Source organism: Kryptolebias marmoratus, linkage group LG17, assembly GCF_001649575.2.
Source record: "Kryptolebias marmoratus isolate JLee-2015 linkage group LG17, ASM164957v2, whole genome shotgun sequence".
Lineage (NCBI taxonomy): Eukaryota > Metazoa > Chordata > Actinopteri > Cyprinodontiformes > Rivulidae > Kryptolebias > Kryptolebias marmoratus.
In genome coordinates this window covers 15,752,923-15,775,163 of record NC_051446.1, presented here as the reverse complement: position 1 = coordinate 15,775,163, position 22,241 = coordinate 15,752,923, and the positions used below count along the sequence as shown (strand labels likewise).

Below are 22,241 nucleotides of genomic sequence, written 5' to 3'. Positions count from 1 at the left end.
TAGAAGGTAAAAACTGACAAAGAAATTTGTTAATTGAAGTCTGGAAAAGTAGGAAAGTTTAAATAAAAGAAATACGTAAGACGTGTTTCACAGATGATCTCAAAATATTCTGTTAAATCTGTTCAAAAGTTGATTACATGACGATGTGTCCTGTGAGGGGAGTTTAGGAGAGAAGAAAAAGAAATGAGTCTTTTATTATTTATTAGGCTATTTACTCACATCAACACAGCCGTGTTTGTTTGTTGATGCAGGAGGAAACTAGAAGATAAAACCATATCTCTAAAGCCAACATAAACTCAGTAAATTTACCAACGCAACAAATCCTGACAAAAATTTAAATATACAGTAAATATATTCATAAGATTTTTAAAAGAATAGTTTTAACTGGTTTTTGACAGAGGGTTTTCATCTTTTAAAGTCACATCTGTAATTCAACCTGTTTTCAGAAGATTTTCATTCAAATATCACATTTATTCACTAATTTTCATTTCTTGTCTTCATCTGTTCAGGTTTTTGAGACTCAGACAGGTGGATCACACCTCACATGTAAATTTAGAGCTGTGTTTAAAATAATGAAGAAAAAAAGAATTAACAAATTTAAGCTCAAAAAAAGGTCTTTGCAAGTGGTGCAGTTTTTACCCCTTAATCTCATACAACCCAGTGCAGTTTGACTGAGGTTTTAAGGCAGGTATGAAAGTAACAGGCTGTCAATGTAAAGAAAAATAAATTTAAAAACTTTTTGATTAGTTAATCTTGTCTCATTGAGGAGCCAACAATTCAGCATCTGACTCATGGACATTTTTGACTGAACTCTAATTGTACAATTTCTTTGACTGGATTCAAAGTTTCAGAATTCAGCAGTAAAAACTGTTCCTTATCCTATTAGATGTTTGCATTAAAAAATCTACTTGGCAGTCATGCCTGTGTATGGAAACAGGAGGTCCCCCCCCCAAAGAACGTGTTTCAACTATTCACTATTTGAAAAAATACAGATAACAAGAAAGTAGTTTCTGTGCCACGCCACTGAGAGATTTGGGCCAGGTCTACACAATGCTGGATTTTTTTACATTGTTTTTTTTCTTATTTCAGAGCCTTTTCTAAACCTCCTTTCACATAATTCTAATAAAATTCTGAAATATCCATGTTGCACCACTAGGTGGCGAAAAAGTCCACATTAACAGCATATCAAAATACAGAGAAAGAACAGTCTGCTTAAAAAAAGATAATCCAAAAACTAAAATAGCTTGTTTTTCTCTTTGATTTTAACCATTTCCTTAAAGAGTGAATGATTTTTGGGATAAGATTAGGGATGAATCGAAACAGATGAAGAAAAAAATCTGTAAAATAAAATAAACGGTTCCATTGTTGTTTGGGTATAGTGCGCGTGCGCACAATAGATCGCGCGTCATCAATTCTCTAACGGTCTGTTTACGGATGCCACCAAAAAACTGGAGTTTTTAAAACTAGGGGTTAAATGTTTTTTCGTGAAGCGCAAAAGCAGCAGATTAACCTTCGTGAAACTTTTCTAGCTTTAGCGCTGGTGTTTGGAAGATTTTGTAGTGAAAATTTCAAAACAGTCACTTTGATGTTAAATAATGAATAAAATAAAACAGTAAAGTTAGCTTAACGTGGCTAAAACAAATACAGCAGTTTTTTCCTCAGTCCAAACTTTTTTCCAGTTTTTTTTAAACACTTTATTTAATCAGCACTATTACTTTTACGTTTTAAAGATGTTGCGTATTTACGGGAGTATAAATCCACCTTCCGACTGTAAAAACAACCCGTGAAGAACCTCAACGGCACAGTGTTCGCGGCGCGGGCGGCAGCCTGTCCAGCCGCCGTCCGCCGGGCTCCGAGAGCCTCTAAAATCCTTAATTTTCGACCCCAAATATGGAGCAGGAATGTCCAGGATGACGTCTTGGGTCGGGAGGGAGGGAAGGAGGAAGGGAGGGAGGGAGAAGCTGGGTTTGTAACCACATTTATTTAACTACGCCTTCCCGGGTCTGAAGTCCTGGTAGGCATTTATTTAACACAGGAAGAGAGTTGGGAAAAGAAACCCTCCCTCTCCTCTTCCTCCTCCTCCTCCTCCGCCTCTCGGCGGATAACGGTGTCCAAGAAGTTATTCAGACAATAGCGGGAAGACTGCGTCCATCCAGCCCCATGAGTGTTGTCCGCGTCGGGTGTAAAACTGGGAACCAGCCGGCTGTGATCGAACCATGGAGGATTTAGGTGAGTAATCATGTTTTTAACTCCATCTTGAAGGCATCTGTGGGAAGGGGCGGTGTGCCCAAACAGAGGAAATATGGTCTCTGTTGATTCTGGCACTCAGAGGGCAGCTCTTTTCCTCATAAAGACATGTATTTGTTTAAAATACACATGCAAGAGTCAGACACAAGAGTTCATGTTCAGTCATTTTCTGCAGAAAGTGGACTAATATATTATTCCCCATCTGACAGACCACCACTGAGTTGGTGTTTTTTTTCTTAACGTGCACGCTCTGCAGATTCAATAAACTCTTTGTAAATTTGATTTTAGCAGCTCCTCGGCTGTCCTCTGCATCCATTATCATCATTGAGTCCAGGATGGAGAGAAAAGCCACTTCAGCGGTGTCTCCCATTGATTGGAGACACGAAAAGAGAACCGGATCGTCCCGCATTCCTGGATCGTTTCATCCCAGAACCATTGGGAATCTCGCGCTTTGTGAGAGTAGCCGCGTTCAAAAGAGGGCCCCGGAATAGCCCAAAGCAGCGCTGCTATTTGAGGAAAGAGAAAAAAAAAAACCCACAGAGTTTAAGGAAAATAGAGAAGCCTTTTCCCCTCAGCTGCCCGGTCGCTTTCTCTGTGTCTCTCTCTCCGTTTCAGAATTTCTCAAGCAACGTGAGGGAAGGATGGCTAGATTTAGCCCACCACGTCTGGGCACATCTGGATCAGATTTCAGGCAGTGAGACGGTGTTACTTGGGTGACTGGCGTTGGTCAGACCCTCAGTTTGTGCTCAGCAGTGAGTTTTATGTGTCGAGGCGCTCGGCGAGGGAGACCACTTGTTAGAGGGGCCTTCGGCCAAGACAAACAAGTCGGCAGGCAGCTCTAAATATGGTCAGAATTCCCATTAAGAGAAGTTCAGCTCCTTATATGTGCAGTCTGTGTAAGCGTGTGTGTGTGTGTGAGACAGAGAGATGGAGAGAGACAGCAGGCAGGGGGCATGTAGTGTAAATTCTCAACACATGGTCGTACCAAAAGTGTGAATCATCAGGGCCAGAGGTGACCGCAGCGCCGATCCAAGGCTGGCCGGGTCCTCGTCCGTCTGATGAAACCAGAAGCTTTTAGAATTCAGGTGTTGTTCACACACCAAAACAGTGGGGTAGAAACGAAGCAGGGACGGGTTAAATGGTTAAAAACGTCACATCCGATGTTTTAAAGTCGAACATGAACCCGAGGAGGAGGAATAAAGGGTAGTGATGATTGTTCCCTAAATTTTAATGCATTTTTGATGTTTTAGACACTTCTGATGCCTGTTTTAAACTAAGATCGTCTTCTAATGAGAAGGGACGGAGTTGTAGCTGTTTTGCTCAAACCTTGTAAATGACCTTCTGAACAAGCTCACGCACTTGCGAAATCTCGTGTCAAATGTTGGCGCTTGAAGTACGTGTCGTAAATGACTCTCAGCTACTACCACGCCAAATTTTAGCTCAGTATCTGCAGAGCTTGCTGAATAATCACCAGTTTTTTGTGTTTTTGTAAGGACAGCTGGCTGCGGCGGCCACCTTGAGTTGAATTAGTTGTAGACGTACGTTCAGTGATCACTTCCTGAAAGTTTCATTAAAATCCATTCAGTGGTTCATGAGATATTTTGCTAACAGACACATTAGCACTTGTGCTGAAACATCATCCACCTTTTACTCTCGTAAGATAATAACCAAAGCCTGTTAAAACACTTCAGCTATCAGTTTCTTTATGTCTTTCTTTTTTTTTTATTAACGGTGACTTGCTGACCTGAAACATGTTACTGAAGAGGCAGACGTTTCCCACATCAACCGATGCTGCTCGGTGTCTTAAACGCAAATATAATTAACAAATGCACCCTTTTTTTTTGTATTTAGTTGTCAGTAAACATTCCTTCCACCCTCACGTGGCCTCATCTGTTTTTACCTCTCTAAGACGAGGTCAGAAAAAGAAGTACAGTATGAGCCTACGGGTGGGAAAACAGAAAAGCATCCTGTAAGTCAGGAGCGTTTCCATGAAAGCTTGCATGATTTGGACAAACTCGTCTCTGCCGAGTTTTTATCACAGATGGTCTGCATTCTGAATGAGAGGCCTGAGGTCTGTAAGATCTGGGTCGTGGAAGAAATTTAAAGGTAGTTTATTAAAATTACATTAGGACAGAGGGTTTTCAGGGCACCAAAGTTGGATTAATTTGATCCGACTACGACCATTCTTGTTTTAAAATTATTTATATTCTGAAAGCGGGTGCAGTGTTTTTACATTTCTGCATAAATATGATCCGAATTATTAATTTTTTTACAAGTCACATAAAAAAACCTAATGAAATTCTTAAAAAAAACATCTAACTTTAGACAATTTTATGAGTCTGAGTGGTGGAAGTTTGCCTTTACTGTCTGGTGTGACTCCCCTTCTGCACCTTAAAGTGATAGTTCAGATCTTTTAAAGTGGGTTCTATGGAAAAGCAATGGAGAGTTAATGTCTTACCTGTCACTAAAAAAAGTACAAAACAGATTGTACCTTTGGGACGTTGGCGCGTCACGTCTCGTAAAATGTTTGTTTCAGGTCGATCAACAATGTTTTTATTGGATTAAGGTCAGCACTTTCGTTCTAAACGCTTTTTGTTTTCTTTTATTTTTTTTTATCAGTCTTTGCTGGAATCAGCTGAGCGCCACAGTCTCACACTTGACAAACATCTCCCCTGAGACACTGCTTTCAAATTCCCTAACACAATTCAGGAAACCTTTTAAATTTGTTTTATGTAGACGCAACAAAAGTGCTGCAAACAATTGTACTACCTCTTCCGTGTTTCACTGAGGAGACAAGGTTTTCTAACTGGAATGGAGGGATGTTTTTCATCAAAATATACTACTTCTGGTTGATACAAATCTGATATTCATCCACAAACACTTTTTTTCCCAGAAGCCTTGTAGCTCGATCATGTGTTCGCCAGAGAGCAAACAGTCAGTAAAGACTGAGTTTCTCCCTGCAGCCCTGCCATCAACGTGGATCTTCAGTTTTGTCTTAATTGACTCAGAAACATCTTGATTTTAAAGATCTAATCACCTAAAATACATATTACATGTAGTCACACCGTGGCAAAGTAGAAGTCTGTATTCCCTCAGTCAGTACAGGGAAATTAATCCAAATTTGAAGCCTTTCGGGTAAATTTTGAAGCTTGTAATCATTCCTGTCAAGTCCTCTTTTATCATAGGAAGCTTTGGCCTTCTTTGCACGTATGAGGTCAGCACTTATTGTTGTCATGCAGCTGCAGAGACCAACACTCCGGTCTCTGAGCATCTCCCGCTTTCCTTAGCCTACATTTGGGCTGAGCGCGTGGAGTGAATACGGATATCAGCCGCCGAACACTCTTCCTCCTCTGCTTCCTCGACACGCTGCCGTGGCATGGATATGAAAGCAGGAACGGGTGCATGTTTTGGTAACGTCACCACGTGGACGGGGTCCCTTCTGGCTGACTGATGTGTGAAGATCCGCTCGGGGTGTTTTCCATGTTGTGTGCAGCGTTCGGGCTGGTTTTCTGCTGCTGTATTGGTCACGCCGGCTGTCTGTCTCTCCTCAGGAGTGCCTGAGACACCTAACTACCCTCTCAGTCCTCGTATTGTTGTGTTTGGTACGTAACTGTCTGCTCATCTCCTCTGTCAGTCGTGCACCTCCCTGTCCTCCACTCACTCCATTCTGTGTTTTTAGCCAGCACTTCATATTGCATGTTTTCTTAACTTTGCACTCTGAACACCATCAGTGACGACTGTAAGTGTAGATTTACAAGACATAGAGGTGGAAAGTCTCTGATTCTCATCACAAAGCAAACGTTTATTAATTCAGTGCTCTGCTCCTTTCAGACGCCCTTCTTGCTGATTTGGAGAACACCAGCTCTCCTCTACCTCGGTGTCCTGTCCTGTTGACCTCTGACCCTCCGCAGAATGCTGACGCCACCTCCCAGGACCCGGCCCAGGCTCGTCCACCACCTCCAGCCTACACACCACAGCAGGTGGCCGCTCAGGGACAAGTCCCTTTATTTCAGCTGTTATGTGTCTCATAGTTTCTTCAATATTTTTCCGTCTCCGGTTGGTTGTTTTGTCTCTTAGACGGTTTCCGCTGCAATGAAGTCCTCACAGAACTCCCACCCAGACAAGTTATACAGGTAAATCCTCTTCTTTACAACCTAAAGCTTTCTCCTGTTTGTTTGTGCTTTCTCTAACTTTATTTTTATCCCTGCTGCAGGAAAAACACAATTTCTAAAATAACAATGATCAGCTTTGTAGTGACACAGTGTTGTGTAGATAATTTACTGCAACCAGAGGGCTATCCTGTAATCACGTGTGTACATAGCATCATCGTCTAATAATGATGCTCTCTGTTGGCTTGCTGGAGGACTGCAGACAAGAACATCTCCATATCCGTGGCAGTGGTTGGAGTCCTATAATTCCTCACTGTTCGTATGCTAAGAACTACAAAACTGGACAGGAACGAGCTTTCATTAACCAAACCTCAACTTTGATCCAGAGAAAGCAGACAGTCCTGGTTTCATGGCTTCTCTTTGTTGCCTGTAAATATCCACAAAAGATGAGAGATATCATCTTATCTGTATGTCTGTCATCTGTCAGCAGCTGCTGCTCAGTTTTACGCACTGAGTTCGCTGCAGACGCACTGAATCCTTTGACGGCTTCCAAGACTCTGGCACTTTATCATCTGCAGTGACTTTCAAAACTTGGATTAAAAACGGGAACACAAAAAGTGACAGTTCTTCATCCACTGATCAGCTGTGACTTCGATGCATTGGTATGAATATATTCCCTAATAAAGTTTTGACCTGAATGTGTTTGTCCCACAGCACAGTGTGTAAACCACGCTCCCCCCACACGGCCGACCCTCCTCCTCCTCCTGCCTTCTCCTCCTCGCTGCTTGGTGGAGGTCTGAACGAGCTGGACCATCTGTTACAGGAGCTCAACGCCACCCAGTTCAACATCACAGGTCCGTGAGTGATCCGGCGTGGGAGCGCGTCCCTCTGTTTTAGCTGTAGGGGCAACCTCGGCTGTAGTCTGATCCAACTTCTTTTTGTTATCAGACGAGATCCTGGCCCAGTTTCCTTCTTCGAAGAAGGACGAGCGGGACAAGATGAAAGACAAGGCCTCAGCGTCAACATCCAGGTACCAACGCCAAGCGTCCATCTCATCTAGAACCCCACTTCTGAAAAAGTTGGGACATAGTACCCTTTTTTTAAAAATAAGATCATTTTGAATTTGATGGCAGCAACACATCTCAAAAGACAGGACTATATTTCCCTCTATGAAGCATCTTTTCTTCTTCTAATATCAGTCTGTAAACATGGAGGAGCTGAGGAGAGCAGCTACTGGAGGTTTTAGAGGGAATATTGTCCCATTCTGGTCTGATGGAGGATTCTAGCTGTTCTATTGTCCTGGGTCTTTGCTGGATTTTTTGTTTCATGATGCATCAAATGTTTTCACTTGAACTCTGGACTGCAGGCAGAGTACTGTAGTTCAGCGCCCAAACCCAAACTCTTCCACTACAAAGCCATTTAAATCATTGCATTCAGGTTTTATTTAAATTTTATTAAATTTATTTTCCCAATTCTTTCGGAATCTGGGTCATGATTAATCTGTGTAAAATATGAAGGTGTGTGGGACGGTGATCCATGAGAGAAGCTTTAGGTTTTAACAGATGTTGTGATGGTTAGCATGGTGGCCATGCTGAGAGAAAGCTGTTTTCAAGAAACACTTAAAGTTTTTAGATCAGAATAAACTGCAGATTTTGTTCATTTTATTCTGTTTGTGTTTGTGTGTGTGTGTGTTAGCTCTGCAAAGCCCTCAGCAACATCAGCTACAATGGAGCTGGACAAACTGATGGCTTCTCTGTCTGACTTCAGAGTCCAGACTACAGTAAGTTGAAGACTTTTATCCTCATGTGAAGGTTCTGGGAGTGGAATATGAAACCGTAACTGAAGGAAGTGTGATTTTTATTATAGTTTTTAAATGTTGAGCTGAAATGTTAAAAGTGGACCCAGAAATCATCAGAAAATGAAATTTGAAATGTAAAATATGTTTTAGTTTTAAGGTTTTCTTTACAATAATAGTTTCAGAGATAAACATATTCACCGTCTCCCTCCAGCCAACTCCACCGGTCAACCTGGTGGTTACAGCACCGCAGCAGCCCACTGTTCCACCGCAGCCTGCTGCCCCTACACAGCCCTCATCTGGGGGCTCGTTGGACAGCATGCTGGGACTCCTCCAATCAGACCTAAGTCGACAAGGAGTTCAGACGTCCTCCAAAGGAAACTGTTCAGCTTGCCAAAAGCCGGTTGTAGGCCAGGTGAACACATGCACAATGTTATCCCTGCCATCTGCTGCGGATTGTAGCTGTGGCTTTTTTCTTTTTTAAATATCTTGCTTCAGCTGAGTTGGTTTCTTTTTTTGTGCAGGTGGTGACGGCTCTGGGGAAGGTGTGGCACCCGGAGCACTTTGTGTGCACCGAGTGTGAGACGGAGCTGGGCAGTCGCAACTTCTTTGAGAAGGACGGCCGGCCATACTGCGAGCCGGACTACTTCACCCTCTTCTCCCCCCACTGCGCACACTGCAGTAAACCCATACTGAATGTGAGACGCTCAGACGCGACCGTTTCTGTTGGGATGGTTTGTCACGAGTGGCTAAAATCGTTCATTTTTGCTCCCTTTGACGTGTAGAAAATGGTCACTGCTCTCGACAAGAACTGGCACCCAGAGTGTTTCTGCTGCGTCAACTGCAGCCGCACCTTTGGAGATGAAGGTAATCCAGTAAACTGGCGTGTCACTCCATAGGATTTAACTAATAATTCACTAAATGAGCAACTTCCCTCTCAAGCTTGTTATACCGGTCCGTTTACACTGACTTTAATAATAAGACAAAAATTACTTGTTACAGTTTTTGTTAGTTTTATAAATAAGAGCCCAACTTTTGTGCTAGAAGCAGATCTGTTCCCACCAAGAATTAGGAGGAAAACACTGAATCTTTGTGTTTTTGGCATGAAAGTCATGAAAATTAAAGCCTCAAGGCAAAACAAAACAAAACCAGAGTCACATGGAAAAAAGGCAGACTCATCAGCTAATGTTAGGCTGTTAATTTGGAGGTTTCTTTTTTCAAATAAACTTCTGAACTGCATTAAAACGTTGGTGTTTTGTTTTTTTTTCTCCTGCAGGTTTCCATGACCGGGAGGGCCAGCAGTACTGTCAGCAGTGCTTCTTGTCTCTGTTCGCCTCTCGCTGTCAAGGCTGCAACAAACCTATTCTGGAAAACTATATCTCAGCTCTGAACTCCCTCTGGCACCCACAATGCTTCGTATGTAGGGTGAGTGTGCTGCTTGGTCTAATCTAGAAAGGAGTTTGGGTTTTATATTTGAAAATTAGATTTCTTAAAGGTTTATTTTAAGAAAATCTCCTTCTTTTATATTCATATTTACCCCCTTAATGACTATAAACCCGACTGAGAAGGCTGAAGGTTAAAAAAAGAAGCTTAAGGCAAAAAAATGAGCTGAAGGCTAAATAATTGAAGTGATGGCTAAATAAATAAGCTGAAGGTTAAAAAAAGAAGCTTAAGGCAAAAAAATGAGCTGAAGGCTAAATAATTGAAGTGATGGCTAAATAAATAAGCTGAAGGTTAAAAAAAGAACATTTACCTCCCTAATGTTACTTACCTGGGAGTAAACATTTGAACTGACTAGATGCACAGATTCTCTAATAAAGCGGTCATAAAAAGAGCTATTCACATCATAACCTTTCTACAGAACCCTACTTTAAAAGCTCTGAACTATCCCCTTTACTGTGACTGAATCTCCTCTTATTTTCTTCTTCCCACCACCAGGAGTGCTACAGCCCCTTCGTGAACGGCAGCTTCTTCGAGCACGAGGGGAAGCCGCTGTGTGAGGCGCACTACCACCAGTCCCGCGGCAGCATGTGCCAGGCCTGCCAGCAGCCTATCCTGGGCCGCTGCGTCACCGCCATGGGCGCCAAGTTTCACCCCCACCACCTCGTGTGCCACTTCTGCCTGAAGCCACTGAGCAAAGGCTGCTTTAAGGAGCAAGAAAACAAGCCATACTGCCACCCCTGCTTCATCAAGCTGTTCGGTTGAATCCGCCGCTCACAGATCTGCCGCAAAATCCCCCAAAGTAAAGAGGCTGCGCGACACTTTTTATACAATATTTCTCTAATTCAGTCCAAAGGTGAGGTCTTTTTGTTGGTTTTTAAAACAGAAGGGAGGAAAGAATGTTAAGAACATGTTTATTAGAAGAAAAAAAGTGGACTGAGTCTAAAATACATCTCTAACGTTAAGTTATCCAGTTACAAAATGATGCCAAATATTTTCTCATGTATGTAAATATTTTCCATCTGGTCTGAATTCAAACTGAACATTGATAACTGAATTATTTTGCCAAAGAAAGAAAAGAAACAGATCAATTGTTTTGTTTCAAATTAAGAAATGTACTCCTATAAAAAAGTCTTTTTAATATATTTGCTTTTTATCATTATGTACACATTTCACTGCTTTACATTTATATGTTTGCTAATGGCTATATATATTTTTTTTATTACCACATGTTTAAAGCCAGATATTTGGTATTATCCTTTCCTATGCCTCTATGCAAAATGTCAAAAACACTTTGGATAAATAAAGATGAAACCTTTTGCTCTTTTGTGGTTTGTTTAGCATCAAAATGAAACAGACACTGAGAAAACAAGATTGCTATTAGCAGGTAGGATCACCCAATGGAAAACCTCTGAACCCACGCTGGGTCGACCCAAGTAGGGCAGAGTTGAGCCCAAAGAAAAAGGGATCAAGTCATAAGTTTTAAATTGTACCTCATAATAATGAGATGTGTTGTGGCTGCAGAATGGTTGAATGATCACACCGGAAGTCAGAATTGGCTCTTGTATTCAGAAGGAAGGTCCTAAAACCACAGAACACAGTTAGCTCAATCCTGCAGCCTTATCTTCCAAAAATAAACACATCAAATAAAATAAAAAAATAAAATTCTTGTGGAACTGAACAGTGTCTACATTTGTATGAGACATACAACAAAAGCAATAAATTCACAAGAATTTCTAAGCTTGTACAAGGATTGCAGCTACTATTCTGCATGTAAAGAATAAATAATCATAAAACTGCAAAAATGGGTTTAAATGGGTATGGGTAAAAGCTAAAGCTGTCCTTTTCACGTAATTCATGTAAATCAATAACATACCTGTACCACTGAGCACAGGTTGAGCAGATACTGAAACCGACTAAAACCCATTAAAACACCTTACAAACAAAATAAAAAAATACATATATAATGTTTATGTAGTTAAAACAATTTAAAAAAACTTTTAATACTGAGATGGCACTACAACACGTCTTTTTAGCATAAACTGTTTAGTGACGTCACTCTTTTGTGTCTCACTAATTAAGGTCCCCCTGCTCCAATAGGTAAGTAGGAACTATAAACAACATTTAACTAATATCTGAACGGGAAACACATTCAAATAGTGACGCGATAACAAAATTTTAAAAAAATCATAAAAGTTTTGAGAAGTTTTTTTCCAAATAAAACATAAATAATTTCAATTGGCTACAGATCTAGTTTCATATTTTTTTTAAACAGCATCTCGTAATTATGACTTCGGGGATGTTTTATTTTCCTCAAAATGACAGAAAAAAAGTATTCAGGTCATAAAATAAAATAAACTATGCAGGAATGTGAGAAAATGTTGCATTTGGTCACCAGAGGTCACTGTTTGCTAACTAGCTGATGCCCTCCGAGCAGATCATATATATTTTAAAATCATGAACGATTTTAGAGGGAAAAGAGCAAATAACCAAAACCAATTGAGAGCTACGAGAAAGTTACGTCATGACGTCCAGGTGAGACGAGAGCTACGTGCTGACGTGTCCACGCCCCCGCGCCTCACAGGTGTGTTCATTTAGGAGTAAATGAGCATCTCTCGCAGTCTGACCAGAGGAAGCAGGTAGTTTTTCATGGAAAGTCACCGCGTGTTTTCGGCTTCAGGTGTAATAAACATTTCCAAAAATGAGTGATTCAAAACAGCAACAAGTAAGTCAGCCTCCTAAAGTTGTGTTTACCCATGAATTTAGCAGAATTTCATGATTCATATAAGCAAAAGGCTTCCAGAGGAGCTTACTCAGAGAAACTGGATAGGTGCATGTGATTTTTATACTGGAAAAGGCAACTTTACAGCATTTATTTATCATTGAGTCCTTCATTTTGACTTTTCACAGGAGGCGGATAATGTTTGTGAGGATCCGTGGCCTGAGAATGGAGATGCTTGGAGTGACGCAGAGAATGAGAGCAGTATGGACTGTGAGCTCCTGCAGGCCATGGCTGAGGAGGACGAGGACATAAACGTCTACAACGAGGAGACGTTTGGGATGGGTGGGTGGATGTTATCTTTTATTGGTGCTGTTGAGCAGAACGAGTCAAACGTGTTGGATACTTGACTACTGAAGAAAAGAGGTCAAACTTGAGAAAACTGTTTCCTGTGGTGTCCGACAGAAGTTCAGATGTACTCCAGTCTGTTCATTGCACCTACATATTTATCACCCGCAGCCAAAAGTGAAAAGTGATGTGTATGTTAGCAAAATGTCTTATGAACTGGAGGACAGACTTTAATGAAACTTTCAGAAGGTAATCATTGGATCAGATACATACAGTAATGCCTCTGCTGCCATGATGAAAATAAAACACAACTGTAAAAACAAGGAAAATATTAGTTTTATATTTTGTTATAAAAGAAATTTCTATGAAGCCAATCATTTTTATTCATTTTACTATCAAAATTGCTGAATTTGCACATTTCCCGATCGCACATCTAGGCCTCTTTGTGTGCACAAAGAGACCTAGATGTTTAAAAACTGTCTGTTCAAAACACGGACACACGGCTTGATGGGCATATGGTTTTAAACGCTCAATTCAGAGAGAATGCAACAATTAAAATCACCTGTTTTCTATTATTGATGGGCTTTTTTTTCCCACAAACTAGCCTCCCAGCAGTCAGTTCAGTGAGATCTTGATGAGCTACAGCTGGTTACATTTAAATATACATTCATATAAAAGGATGGTAAGTTTAATTTGAGACTTATGATTGAAGGTTGCAGTTATTGGATCCCAAAAACTGCCACCAGATTACCTTTAAGAAACTGCTGCTTCCAAACCTAAAACCTCTGATACAGGTTGGTGTTAGGAGGTTCTCACATGTTGACATTGGTGAGACCAGCGAAACCACACGGTTCTGATGGAACCAAGGTTCTACTGGGACTTGGTTGTTCCTGAACCAGATAAGTGTTGAGAACTGACTGCATTTCAGCAGGTTTGATGTTACGCATTTAGTGCTTTTTCCCTGAAGTTTTGCTCAACTTTTTTTTTTTTTCAACCAAAATTAACGAGATGACTTCTCCCCCTCATTATTACAGTATTCACTTGCCTAGTTATAACTTGTAGGGAAATTTTGTAGAACTGAGGTAAATTTTAATTTTCCAAGTTACTCTGTAAAAAGGCTGTGATGAAAAAGTCACAGCTGCTTCTTGTTTGGTATTTATTGTAAGGCTACAGTTCTTATTATTCAGTCATTTAAGCCATGAAAGTTGTAACTGAACAAGGTGAACCTGAAATGAAAGTGATCCTGAACAGAGAGAAAAGCTGACACCGTCTGTGTTTGTGCACGCCACAGATCTCGACCCACACGGGACTGCAGACTCCCTCGGGTGCGGCAGCGTTCCATTTGGAGAACCGTTGCTGGAATCGCTGCCACCGGTGCCAGACCCCAGTCCCGCGTCCCTCCCCAGCCCTCCCTTGTCCCCTCCCGTACAGAAGCCCCAGTTTCTGCTCCGAGCCGCCCCGTGGCAGCGCAGCAGAGGCAGGGGGCGGAGGGGAGGGCTGGACAGGGGCCAGATGTTTGAGGACCCAGCTGTGATGAGGATAGTGGAGGGCCGGCCGAGCCTCATGGTGACAAATTATTAAACGCTTCAATTAGACGGGTCAGCTTGTAGTGACTGGGTTTAATCTTAGTTCTCTTGTTCCTATTCCAGAGTCTTGACAGCGCTATAGTAGACTGTGGGCACGCCTTGTACCGGAACACCTTTGAGGATGATGTAAGCGCCAACTTTAAATTATATTATTTTTATCCAATCTGTGTGCTGCTTACATTTCTTTACACTGTTTTATTTCTAGAGGATGATGCCTTCCTGCAGAAAAAACAGGAGAATCTCAGGATCAATACTTCAGGTTAAGAATAAATCATGTTTTTGCTGACGATGGATTTGTGAAACTTGTATTTTTTAAATTTTTGGGTCTTGTATTTGCAGGACAGTGCCATAGTGTGTGTGATTGGTCACAGAGGCAGAGGTCAGCACATGAACTCCAGTTTCCTGGATTTACCATATCCCATCTCTTATGGAGGCAGGAGAGGAGAGCCCAGAGGACCCTTCACCAGAAGACAGTTTTATCAAAGGGGTCCCTCTCAGGTGGCAAAACTTGATTTACTAAACTATACCTCCATTTTGTTTTGAAAGGAATAATCCCTGCTCAGTAAGTTGGAAAAGAAGGTTCAAATCACTTTAGTGGATGATTATAAACCCAGAATGACTTGCTGGTTGGTTTAGTTTAACAAGCTTTAATGAAGAGAAATGTCAGATACATATACTTTAAGTTTTCCACACAGCTTCATTCACGTACAACACACAGGAAGGGACGAGATACAGGTGGAATATTTAACCTTTTGAGTAGACTGGACAGTAAATCATCTAGTTTTATAACACTGAAGTCCAAACAGAATCCTGTGTTTTTCACAAATGTTATAGATGAAGCAGAAACTGTTGCTTTAGATCAGAGGTGGGGGCCACATTTGGTTTTTAAACCCATATGATGCTAAAATTATAAACAGATAAAACCAGTTATGAGTGTTTTGCGTACTTTTGCAAACATTTACAAATTTCAATTTGTATTTTTTGTTTGTTTTTTGAAAAGTGGCTGTATGCCAAAAATAAAATGAGGCATGTACAGTAGATTGTATATAAGGCTAATACAGATGATTTTCTGTTTACATTTGATATTTTGAGAACTACAGCTATATTCCTTATTTGTTGTCCTCACAGACATACATTTCTAGCAGATGCTCATAAATTCAGCAGCTGGTATTCTTTTTGAGATATGCCAGACCAACCAGTGAGTTGCAAGATTTCTAAGGTGGACTAGTTTTCCTTAGGAGAAACAAAAAGTTCCTTTAGCTTTAAAAACAACTTTAAACTTTCCAAAAACCTAAAACCTACAATTTAGTAAAATGTAGAAGTGACAGAGTATCTAAAATAACTAAAGCTCATAAACATGTGGGTGTAATAATGTTAAATCATTGAAGATTAAATCAAAATCTCTTCAGACGTCAGCTCCTATTCATTTCTTTAGCTTTGCGTTTGTCTCGCAGATCCAGGCACCCATGATGCCAGGATCACCCATCTTCTCCCGTCAGCCACTGACCCCACGGCATTTCAACCAGGTTGTTTCTAAAGGCTCATTCAGACAAAATCTGCATTTATTGTTCTAGCTTTGACTCTTTATATTATGCTGAACCAGACAGGGGTCTTCAGGTTTCCTCCAAACCGCTCATGTCCCGCCACTCCTCAGCCTCTGACTCCAAAGATGATGCAACTTCGCTTTGGCGCCAACTCGCCGAGACCCTCCTCCTTTTACAGCCCCTCATCGAACCCAGTGGAGCCTTTTGGGTGAGTCGCTGCGTCTCTCCAGGGGGTTCGCTCATTTTAGGATGACCTGAGATTTCAGCAAAGTCTGAGAAATAACTTTATTTCACTAATGGGGCTAATTTTATGACTGACAAGCTCTAAAACTCCTTGCTTAGTCAAGATGTTGTAGCTTGACAAGCCAAATGGCATCACAGTTTAGGATTTTTACATAATTTCTGGAAGCTTGTGGCTGGAAAGAAAATGAATCTTTTGTCCAACAGGTACCCCGGTCCAGTTGCACAGCTCCATCCTCAACATAAACGACTCCTCAGTCAAAAACAGCGGATATTCCAAAGGTTGGAACAGATCAAGAGAGAATTTTCTACAATTTATTTGTTTTCAAAACCAATGCATGATGGGATGAGTTTAATCCTGCTTATAGAAAGTCTGAGGGCTGGGACCCTTACTGTCGTCTCATGACAACCAAAGAAAAGGAGTGGATCACCCGCCTGCTGATGATTCAGCTGCAGAGTGAGAATCCATATCTGGAGGACTACTATTACCAGGTAGAAAACAAACAAACTCTTTCAGTACTTTTTAAATACAGATCTGAGTTATTGTTTTGTTTTATATTATCCTTCCAAGAAGCCAGACTTTTAAAAATCTTTTAAAACTGTATTTTATCAGGCTTCCTGAAGGCCTTTCTTTGGACTTTTAGCTGTATTTTCATTGTTTCAGTCCAGCACCTGACAGTGTTGCATAAATTTGTTTTTGTTTAAGCCACATAATTCTGACCTATCAGATATAAAAAGGCTCCTAAACTTAAAGATAAATTGGTAGTGTTTACAGCTAATGGACAGCTTGGCAAAGAACTTGTTAAATTTTTTCTTTAGGCACTTTACCAGCAGTTTATCACAAAGACACAACTTGTGCCAGTTTCTTTGTTTAAATCTATAAAAAAATATGTCAAATATAACAGTTTGACACAATAGTATTTTAGCACCAACAAGGTGATTCTCAAAGAGCTGCTCACTGAAAACTGAAGGATGATTAATCTTAGGTCTTGGCTGGATTCTCCCTCCCTTTCATTAAACACATGACTTTAAGATTCTGTTCATGTTGTAAATAATTTTTTAGGTTTTACACTTCATCTCTCGTCCTCTTTACTCATTTTATTAAACACACTGCACAATCTGCAGCTATGGTACAAGAACTCAAAAGCAGCAGAACTCAAACCTTTTTGAAAGAACTTCAAAAAGCCCCAAATAAGCATTAGGACCCATTTTAAGGTTCTAAGAAAGTCTGACCCTTTCGAAGTGAAATGTAAAGAAATGAGGGGTTGGTTAAAGTTTAGCACAGGGCCGTGTTTTTAATAATGCTTGTTTCAGTTATTGAACTCTTAAACTCTCCAACAGGAGTATTATCGTCGAATAGAAGCAAAGATGGCTGAGGAAGAGCTCGGCATCAGGAGCAAGAAGGAGCCGCTGAAGCTCACGACGCCTTACATCACTAAAGTGGACGCCTACACACCAGGTTTTCTCCACGCCGTCTTTGTTTAAGCCACTACACCATCTTCATTTGGGCATTTGTTTAGCTGTTCTCTAATATGAACATCAATGTGTTTTTATCATTGCAGTGGTGCACATCGAAGGCTCTTTAGGCCAAGTCGCTGTAGCCACGTGTTATTCTCCTCGTCGTGCCATCAGTGCAGTTCACGCAGTCCAAGCTCGGTCTCCGGTCGAGGTCGGTCTTTTACCCCCCAGCATTTCTAAATTGGAACAAACTGCTCTTCTCATATTTACTTTACCTTTTTACAGGAACAAAAGGACACCAGACAACAGCGGTTAGAGGTTCTCAACAAGATAGAAAAGGTACCTGCTTTGATACTTGATTTGATACCTTTAACAACCTACAGAGCAGCATTACCTTTTTTTTCCTTCTTGCAGTTGTTCATTGTTCTGCTGGAAGTGGAGGAAACGGAGAGGATGAAAACCACAGTTTTGTCTGAAGCAGAAGAAACAAGGTCGAGGGAGAAAACTCAAAGGAAAGTGGAGTGTATTTACTCACAGCTGCAACACCACAACTCTCTGTGAGTTTTTTGTACAAAATAGATGTGCCATATTGAATTAATACTTCTGTTTATGTTCATAAGAACTGATTATCTTTGAGCTTGAGTACGAACTGAATAATAAATGTTTTCAATTCTCGTAGTGATTCAGGAGTGGAGTTTCTTCCTTTCCTGATCGTCTCAAAAGGCAAAAAGCTTCTCTCCCGTCTGCTCCCGTTTCTGAAACATGAAGGAGCGATAAAAATCCTGCACATTGTGACCTCGAACCTTCCTACGCTGATGAGCAGAGACACAGAGGAGGTGGGTCAGGTTTGTTACAGATTGATGGAAGATCTGAGTGACTTCATTTCTACTCTTATTTTACCTTGAATCTTATTTGATTTTTGCACTAATTATAAAGCTTTTGAGATGAATTATTCTCTACTAAAGTGTTCAGACTAAATGCACGGACAGTGAAGATCTAATTATAATTTTATCACATGACTGGACATCTTATAGTGGCTGTCAGGGGATTCAAGGTTTTATTCACCAAACTGAACAGTGATCAATGGCTGTTTGTGTTTGAAATGATCAGAATGAATCTCCTCATTTCTGTGTTATGTTTAGGCCCTTCCAGTCCTCTACCCACCTCTCCGAAATGTGATCAGTGGCCTGACGTTCAGTCAGCTCATTGGTGTCCTCAAAGATCTGACTTCTTCAGAGTCTCTGTCAACATACGAGTGCCTCTCGCTGGCGTGTCAGAACAAGGTTGGTGTCCTGTGCTGTTGAAAAGCTGTTGTTCACTTTATTTTTCTTAATGTTTTTCATTACATGTTTGTTTTAGTTTGGACTGTCCTTGCTGTATGCTCTTCTGTCCCATGGAGAGAAGCTGCTGTCCTCAGGTGTTCCTCTTGAGCCCAGCATCGGTGACTTTGAGACCTGGTAGGACTACTTTCAGATGGCTCTTTTAGGTAGAAACTGTGTAAAAAGAGGTAAACAAAACTGGTGTCCTGCCTAAAAGTTTCCACATGGCACTGAGTGAGACATTGAGTGCAGGTTTGTGGTTTTGTTTGCTTCTCTTTAGTGGAGGAATGGAAAACAATTTGTGGCTTCCAGGGGCTGAAGATGAACTGTAGGAGAGGTTTTGTTCAGTCGTGGTTCAATAGCACTATTTCACAGCAGACATTTCAACTTGAAAGAGTAAAGAAAACACAGGTGCATTTAGCTAGTTAACATTTTGTTGAACCAAGCATGGACAGCAGCAGGAAGGGAATGCAACCCTTGGTAATACATTTGTGCTTTTCCCAATTCAAGTCAAAATGTCAGCTGTGAGACAAGCCTGTGTGGAAGTCCATTTTCTTTACCCGCTTCTCCTTTCTGGGTCACGGGGAGCTGATGTCTGTCTCCAGCAGTCACTGTGCAAGAGGCGGGGGACACCCTGGACAGGTCGCTTGTCCATCGTAGGGACGCATAAAGACAAACAACCATTCACACTCACACCTTGGGACAATTTGAAGAGTTATCAATTAACCTAACATGCATGTTTTTGGTCTGTGGGAAGAAACTGGAGTAAACCCAGATGAGCACAGGGAGAACATGCAAACTCCACCCAGAAAAGCCCCAGGTCAGGAAGAAATCCTGCAGCCTTCTTGCTGAGAGGCAACAGCTCTAACCACAGGCTGGCGCAGCTGTGCCACCCTGTTTGAAAGTCATCAAATACATTTATTAAAGCAGGATGTTTGTTTCATAGTAATGTGAAACTGTAGTGTTTGACTAAAGATCTAGAGTTCCTCTGCTGCTGGTTAACCCACTTAGTTCATCTACTTAACAAATTAAATTTATTAAAGGTTTTGTGAACACATATATTCACATATATACACTGACTGTGTTGCTCTTGTTTATCTAAAACTGAGCACGTCTGACTTGTGTTTTAGGACGGATATAATATTCCAGGTGGCGGGACAGCTGTCCCAGTGCTCGCTGGTAGAGCCGCTCCTGCTTCCCTCCAACCTGCTCACGCTCTTCTGTCGATACCTGGACAAGCGAACTGTGCATCAGCTGAGAAGCAACATGGAGTAAGTCCTCAGCTTCAACAGATGTTCGCTCTAGATGCTTGAAATGATAGCACACTGGTAGGATCACAAAATGTCGTTTTATTTAGGTCTGCAACCGGGTTCCTGGCTCTGCCCTCCTGAGAACGGGAGCTCATGAGATGTTCAACTAAAGAGCAGGTTGTTGAACTGGAGTGAAGTAAAGCAGAGTCCTCAGCGCCTGTAATAACAGAAGTTACATATTGTACCCATTTTGGTTCTGATTACTTTCCCTCACCCGTTCCTTCACATTTGTTGCACCTCAAACTGTTTCCCTTTTTTATTTCCTTTAATCATTTTACTTTCCTCATTTTGGTCTCCACTTGGCTACATCAGTGCTAATTATTGTGCAAACTCATTTTTTTTTTTTAAAGATAAACTTCCACCCCCCACACATTCTCCCTAATTTCATTGCTCTTGAAACTCCAGGATAAACGATTTAAGACGCGTCATCAGAAAAGTTCAGGCGGAGGATTATTTATGACTGTACAGCTGAAGCTATATGTTAATTATAACCTCTGAAGGAAGTTGTCTTGACCCAACGGAGCTAATGCAGTTTTGGGTTATTTTGTAAAAAGGTTTGTATTGTTTATACATGTGTATTAATGCTAAATAAGATCATTTTGATGTAGTTTTCAATCTTAAAAGTTTCAGTTGTAAAAATAATTTTGTTTTATTGTATTCATTTGGAAACAGAAATAATTTAAACTGCACTCTTGTACAGCACTTGCATCATGAATAAAAAAAACATTTGCTCAAAGATTTGATTAAGAGAGCAGAAAATGCCTCTTGCCATTTTTTTATGCCTCTGTTCTTTGTTGCATACATTTATAAATCAAGTTTTTGTTCACAGCAAAAAAAGGAATACATGTTTTTAATAGTCGATTAGGGTACATTACTTAATCTTAAATGGTTGTGCAAATGTTTAAAAAAATAATAATAATAATAATAATAATAATAATAAGATGCAGATCAGCAAACAAAGATCCTGCTCGCTACCAAGTGGAGCCTACATTCAAAGTGTTCAGGTAAAATATATTTGTTTGACGCACTCATGTAATATTTAAGAATGTGGTTAAATAATGTGTTGACCTAAAGAGCGGTACAGTCGATTTCTCAGGACTGGACAGTTGGTTTTAGACACAGGACCAGTTGGAACCGGGTTCAGTCTCAGGCGTCGTGTTCAATAAAATGTAAACTCTTTAATTAACCAGAAGCTCTGAATCAAAGGGATGTTTCATCATGGGATGAGTAGACAAATATTCTGTTAGAGGTAAGAATCTGAATGTTTGCTCTCCCTTGTCGACAAGCGTAATAAACTTTTACTCCTAAGAAGATTCTCAGTTTAAGCCTGGATTAATTTTATGTTTATTACGCTACAGTCAAGTTTAAGTACAAGATGTAGAAAACTGGGAAAAAATTAATCAGGTGAACCAACTTTTACTTCTATAGATAACTCATATAATAAATGATTTGAGGGGAAAAAAAGTTACCAAATGGGAGGGGAAAACTCAAATGTTTTTTCAGTTTCTTGAAATTACAACTTCTAAGTTGAAAATCAGTGGGTTTTGTTGCATTATTTTGAACCTCTAATAATAATAATAAACAATTTGGTAAATTTCCATTTATTCTTGAAGATATTGTTCATGTGCAAAAATATGAGATGCCAATAGTGAGGAGCAGGACTTCATCAGGGAGACCTGCAGACTGGCACTAAATTTAATCCAATAGTTTTTAATGATTCAGAAATCAGAATTTATTCTTAATGTCTTAAACTGAGATTTTTAAAATAAGAATTCAAATCTCTTGTGATAGACAGTTCTCTACCTCTAAGATCTTTCATGTGAAGTGGTTTGGTGAAAGTTTGTTTAGGAGCCAAGTATGTGAGAAGTCTGGGTGAGACATTAACCCCTCCTCGACCTCATAAGGACAGGATTTGGACTTGAGGTGAGGAATCTATATGAACAGTGAGATCTTTTGACTCACTTTTGTCCTTAAATATGCAAGAGGCCTGAGGCCTCTGTGGAAACATGTAGGCTGAAAGAGGCTTAGTCCCAGCTTGTGTTTTTGTCTCTTTACAGTTTAAAGTGACGTCACATTTTTAATATAACATTTAGGCAAAAACAAGATTTCATGAAGTCCAGACAGAT

At 40.5% G+C, this 22,241-nt stretch overlaps 2 protein-coding genes across 3 annotated transcripts; both read left to right on the top strand.

The window, feature by feature from the left end:
- Positions 1-1,973: 1,973 nt before the first annotated feature.
- On the top strand, positions 1,974-10,911 carry LOC108249725 (transforming growth factor beta-1-induced transcript 1 protein). 2 transcript variants are annotated; one of them, XM_017439292.3, is made up of 12 exons: positions 1,974-2,229; positions 5,799-5,849; positions 6,079-6,227; positions 6,325-6,380; positions 7,071-7,210; positions 7,305-7,386; positions 8,052-8,136; positions 8,366-8,566; positions 8,676-8,849; positions 8,937-9,018; positions 9,428-9,576; positions 10,090-10,911. In XM_017439292.3, exons 1-12 carry the CDS (start codon positions 2,217-2,219, stop codon positions 10,354-10,356), a joined length of 1,449 nt encoding a protein of 482 aa, XP_017294781.1. In that variant the 5' UTR covers positions 1,974-2,216; the 3' UTR covers positions 10,357-10,911. The 2 variants fall into 2 exon arrangements, with proteins under 2 accessions (XP_017294781.1, XP_017294789.1); XM_017439300.3 differs by lacking the exon at positions 5,799-5,849 and having other exon boundaries at positions 1,975-2,229.
- Positions 10,912-12,174: 1,263 nt separating this feature from the next.
- On the top strand, positions 12,175-20,978 carry patl2 (PAT1 homolog 2). Its single transcript, XM_017436074.3, has 19 exons — positions 12,175-12,316; positions 12,502-12,655; positions 13,950-14,224; positions 14,308-14,370; positions 14,450-14,503; positions 14,584-14,742; positions 15,699-15,770; positions 15,848-15,996; positions 16,236-16,310; positions 16,397-16,520; positions 17,370-17,487; positions 17,591-17,697; positions 17,772-17,825; positions 17,901-18,043; positions 18,166-18,322; positions 18,629-18,769; positions 18,846-18,943; positions 19,936-20,076; positions 20,163-20,978. Exons 1-19 carry the CDS (start codon positions 12,293-12,295, stop codon positions 20,194-20,196), a joined length of 2,142 nt encoding a protein of 713 aa, XP_017291563.1. The 5' UTR covers positions 12,175-12,292; the 3' UTR covers positions 20,197-20,978.
- The last annotated feature ends 1,263 nt before the right edge of the window (positions 20,979-22,241 follow it).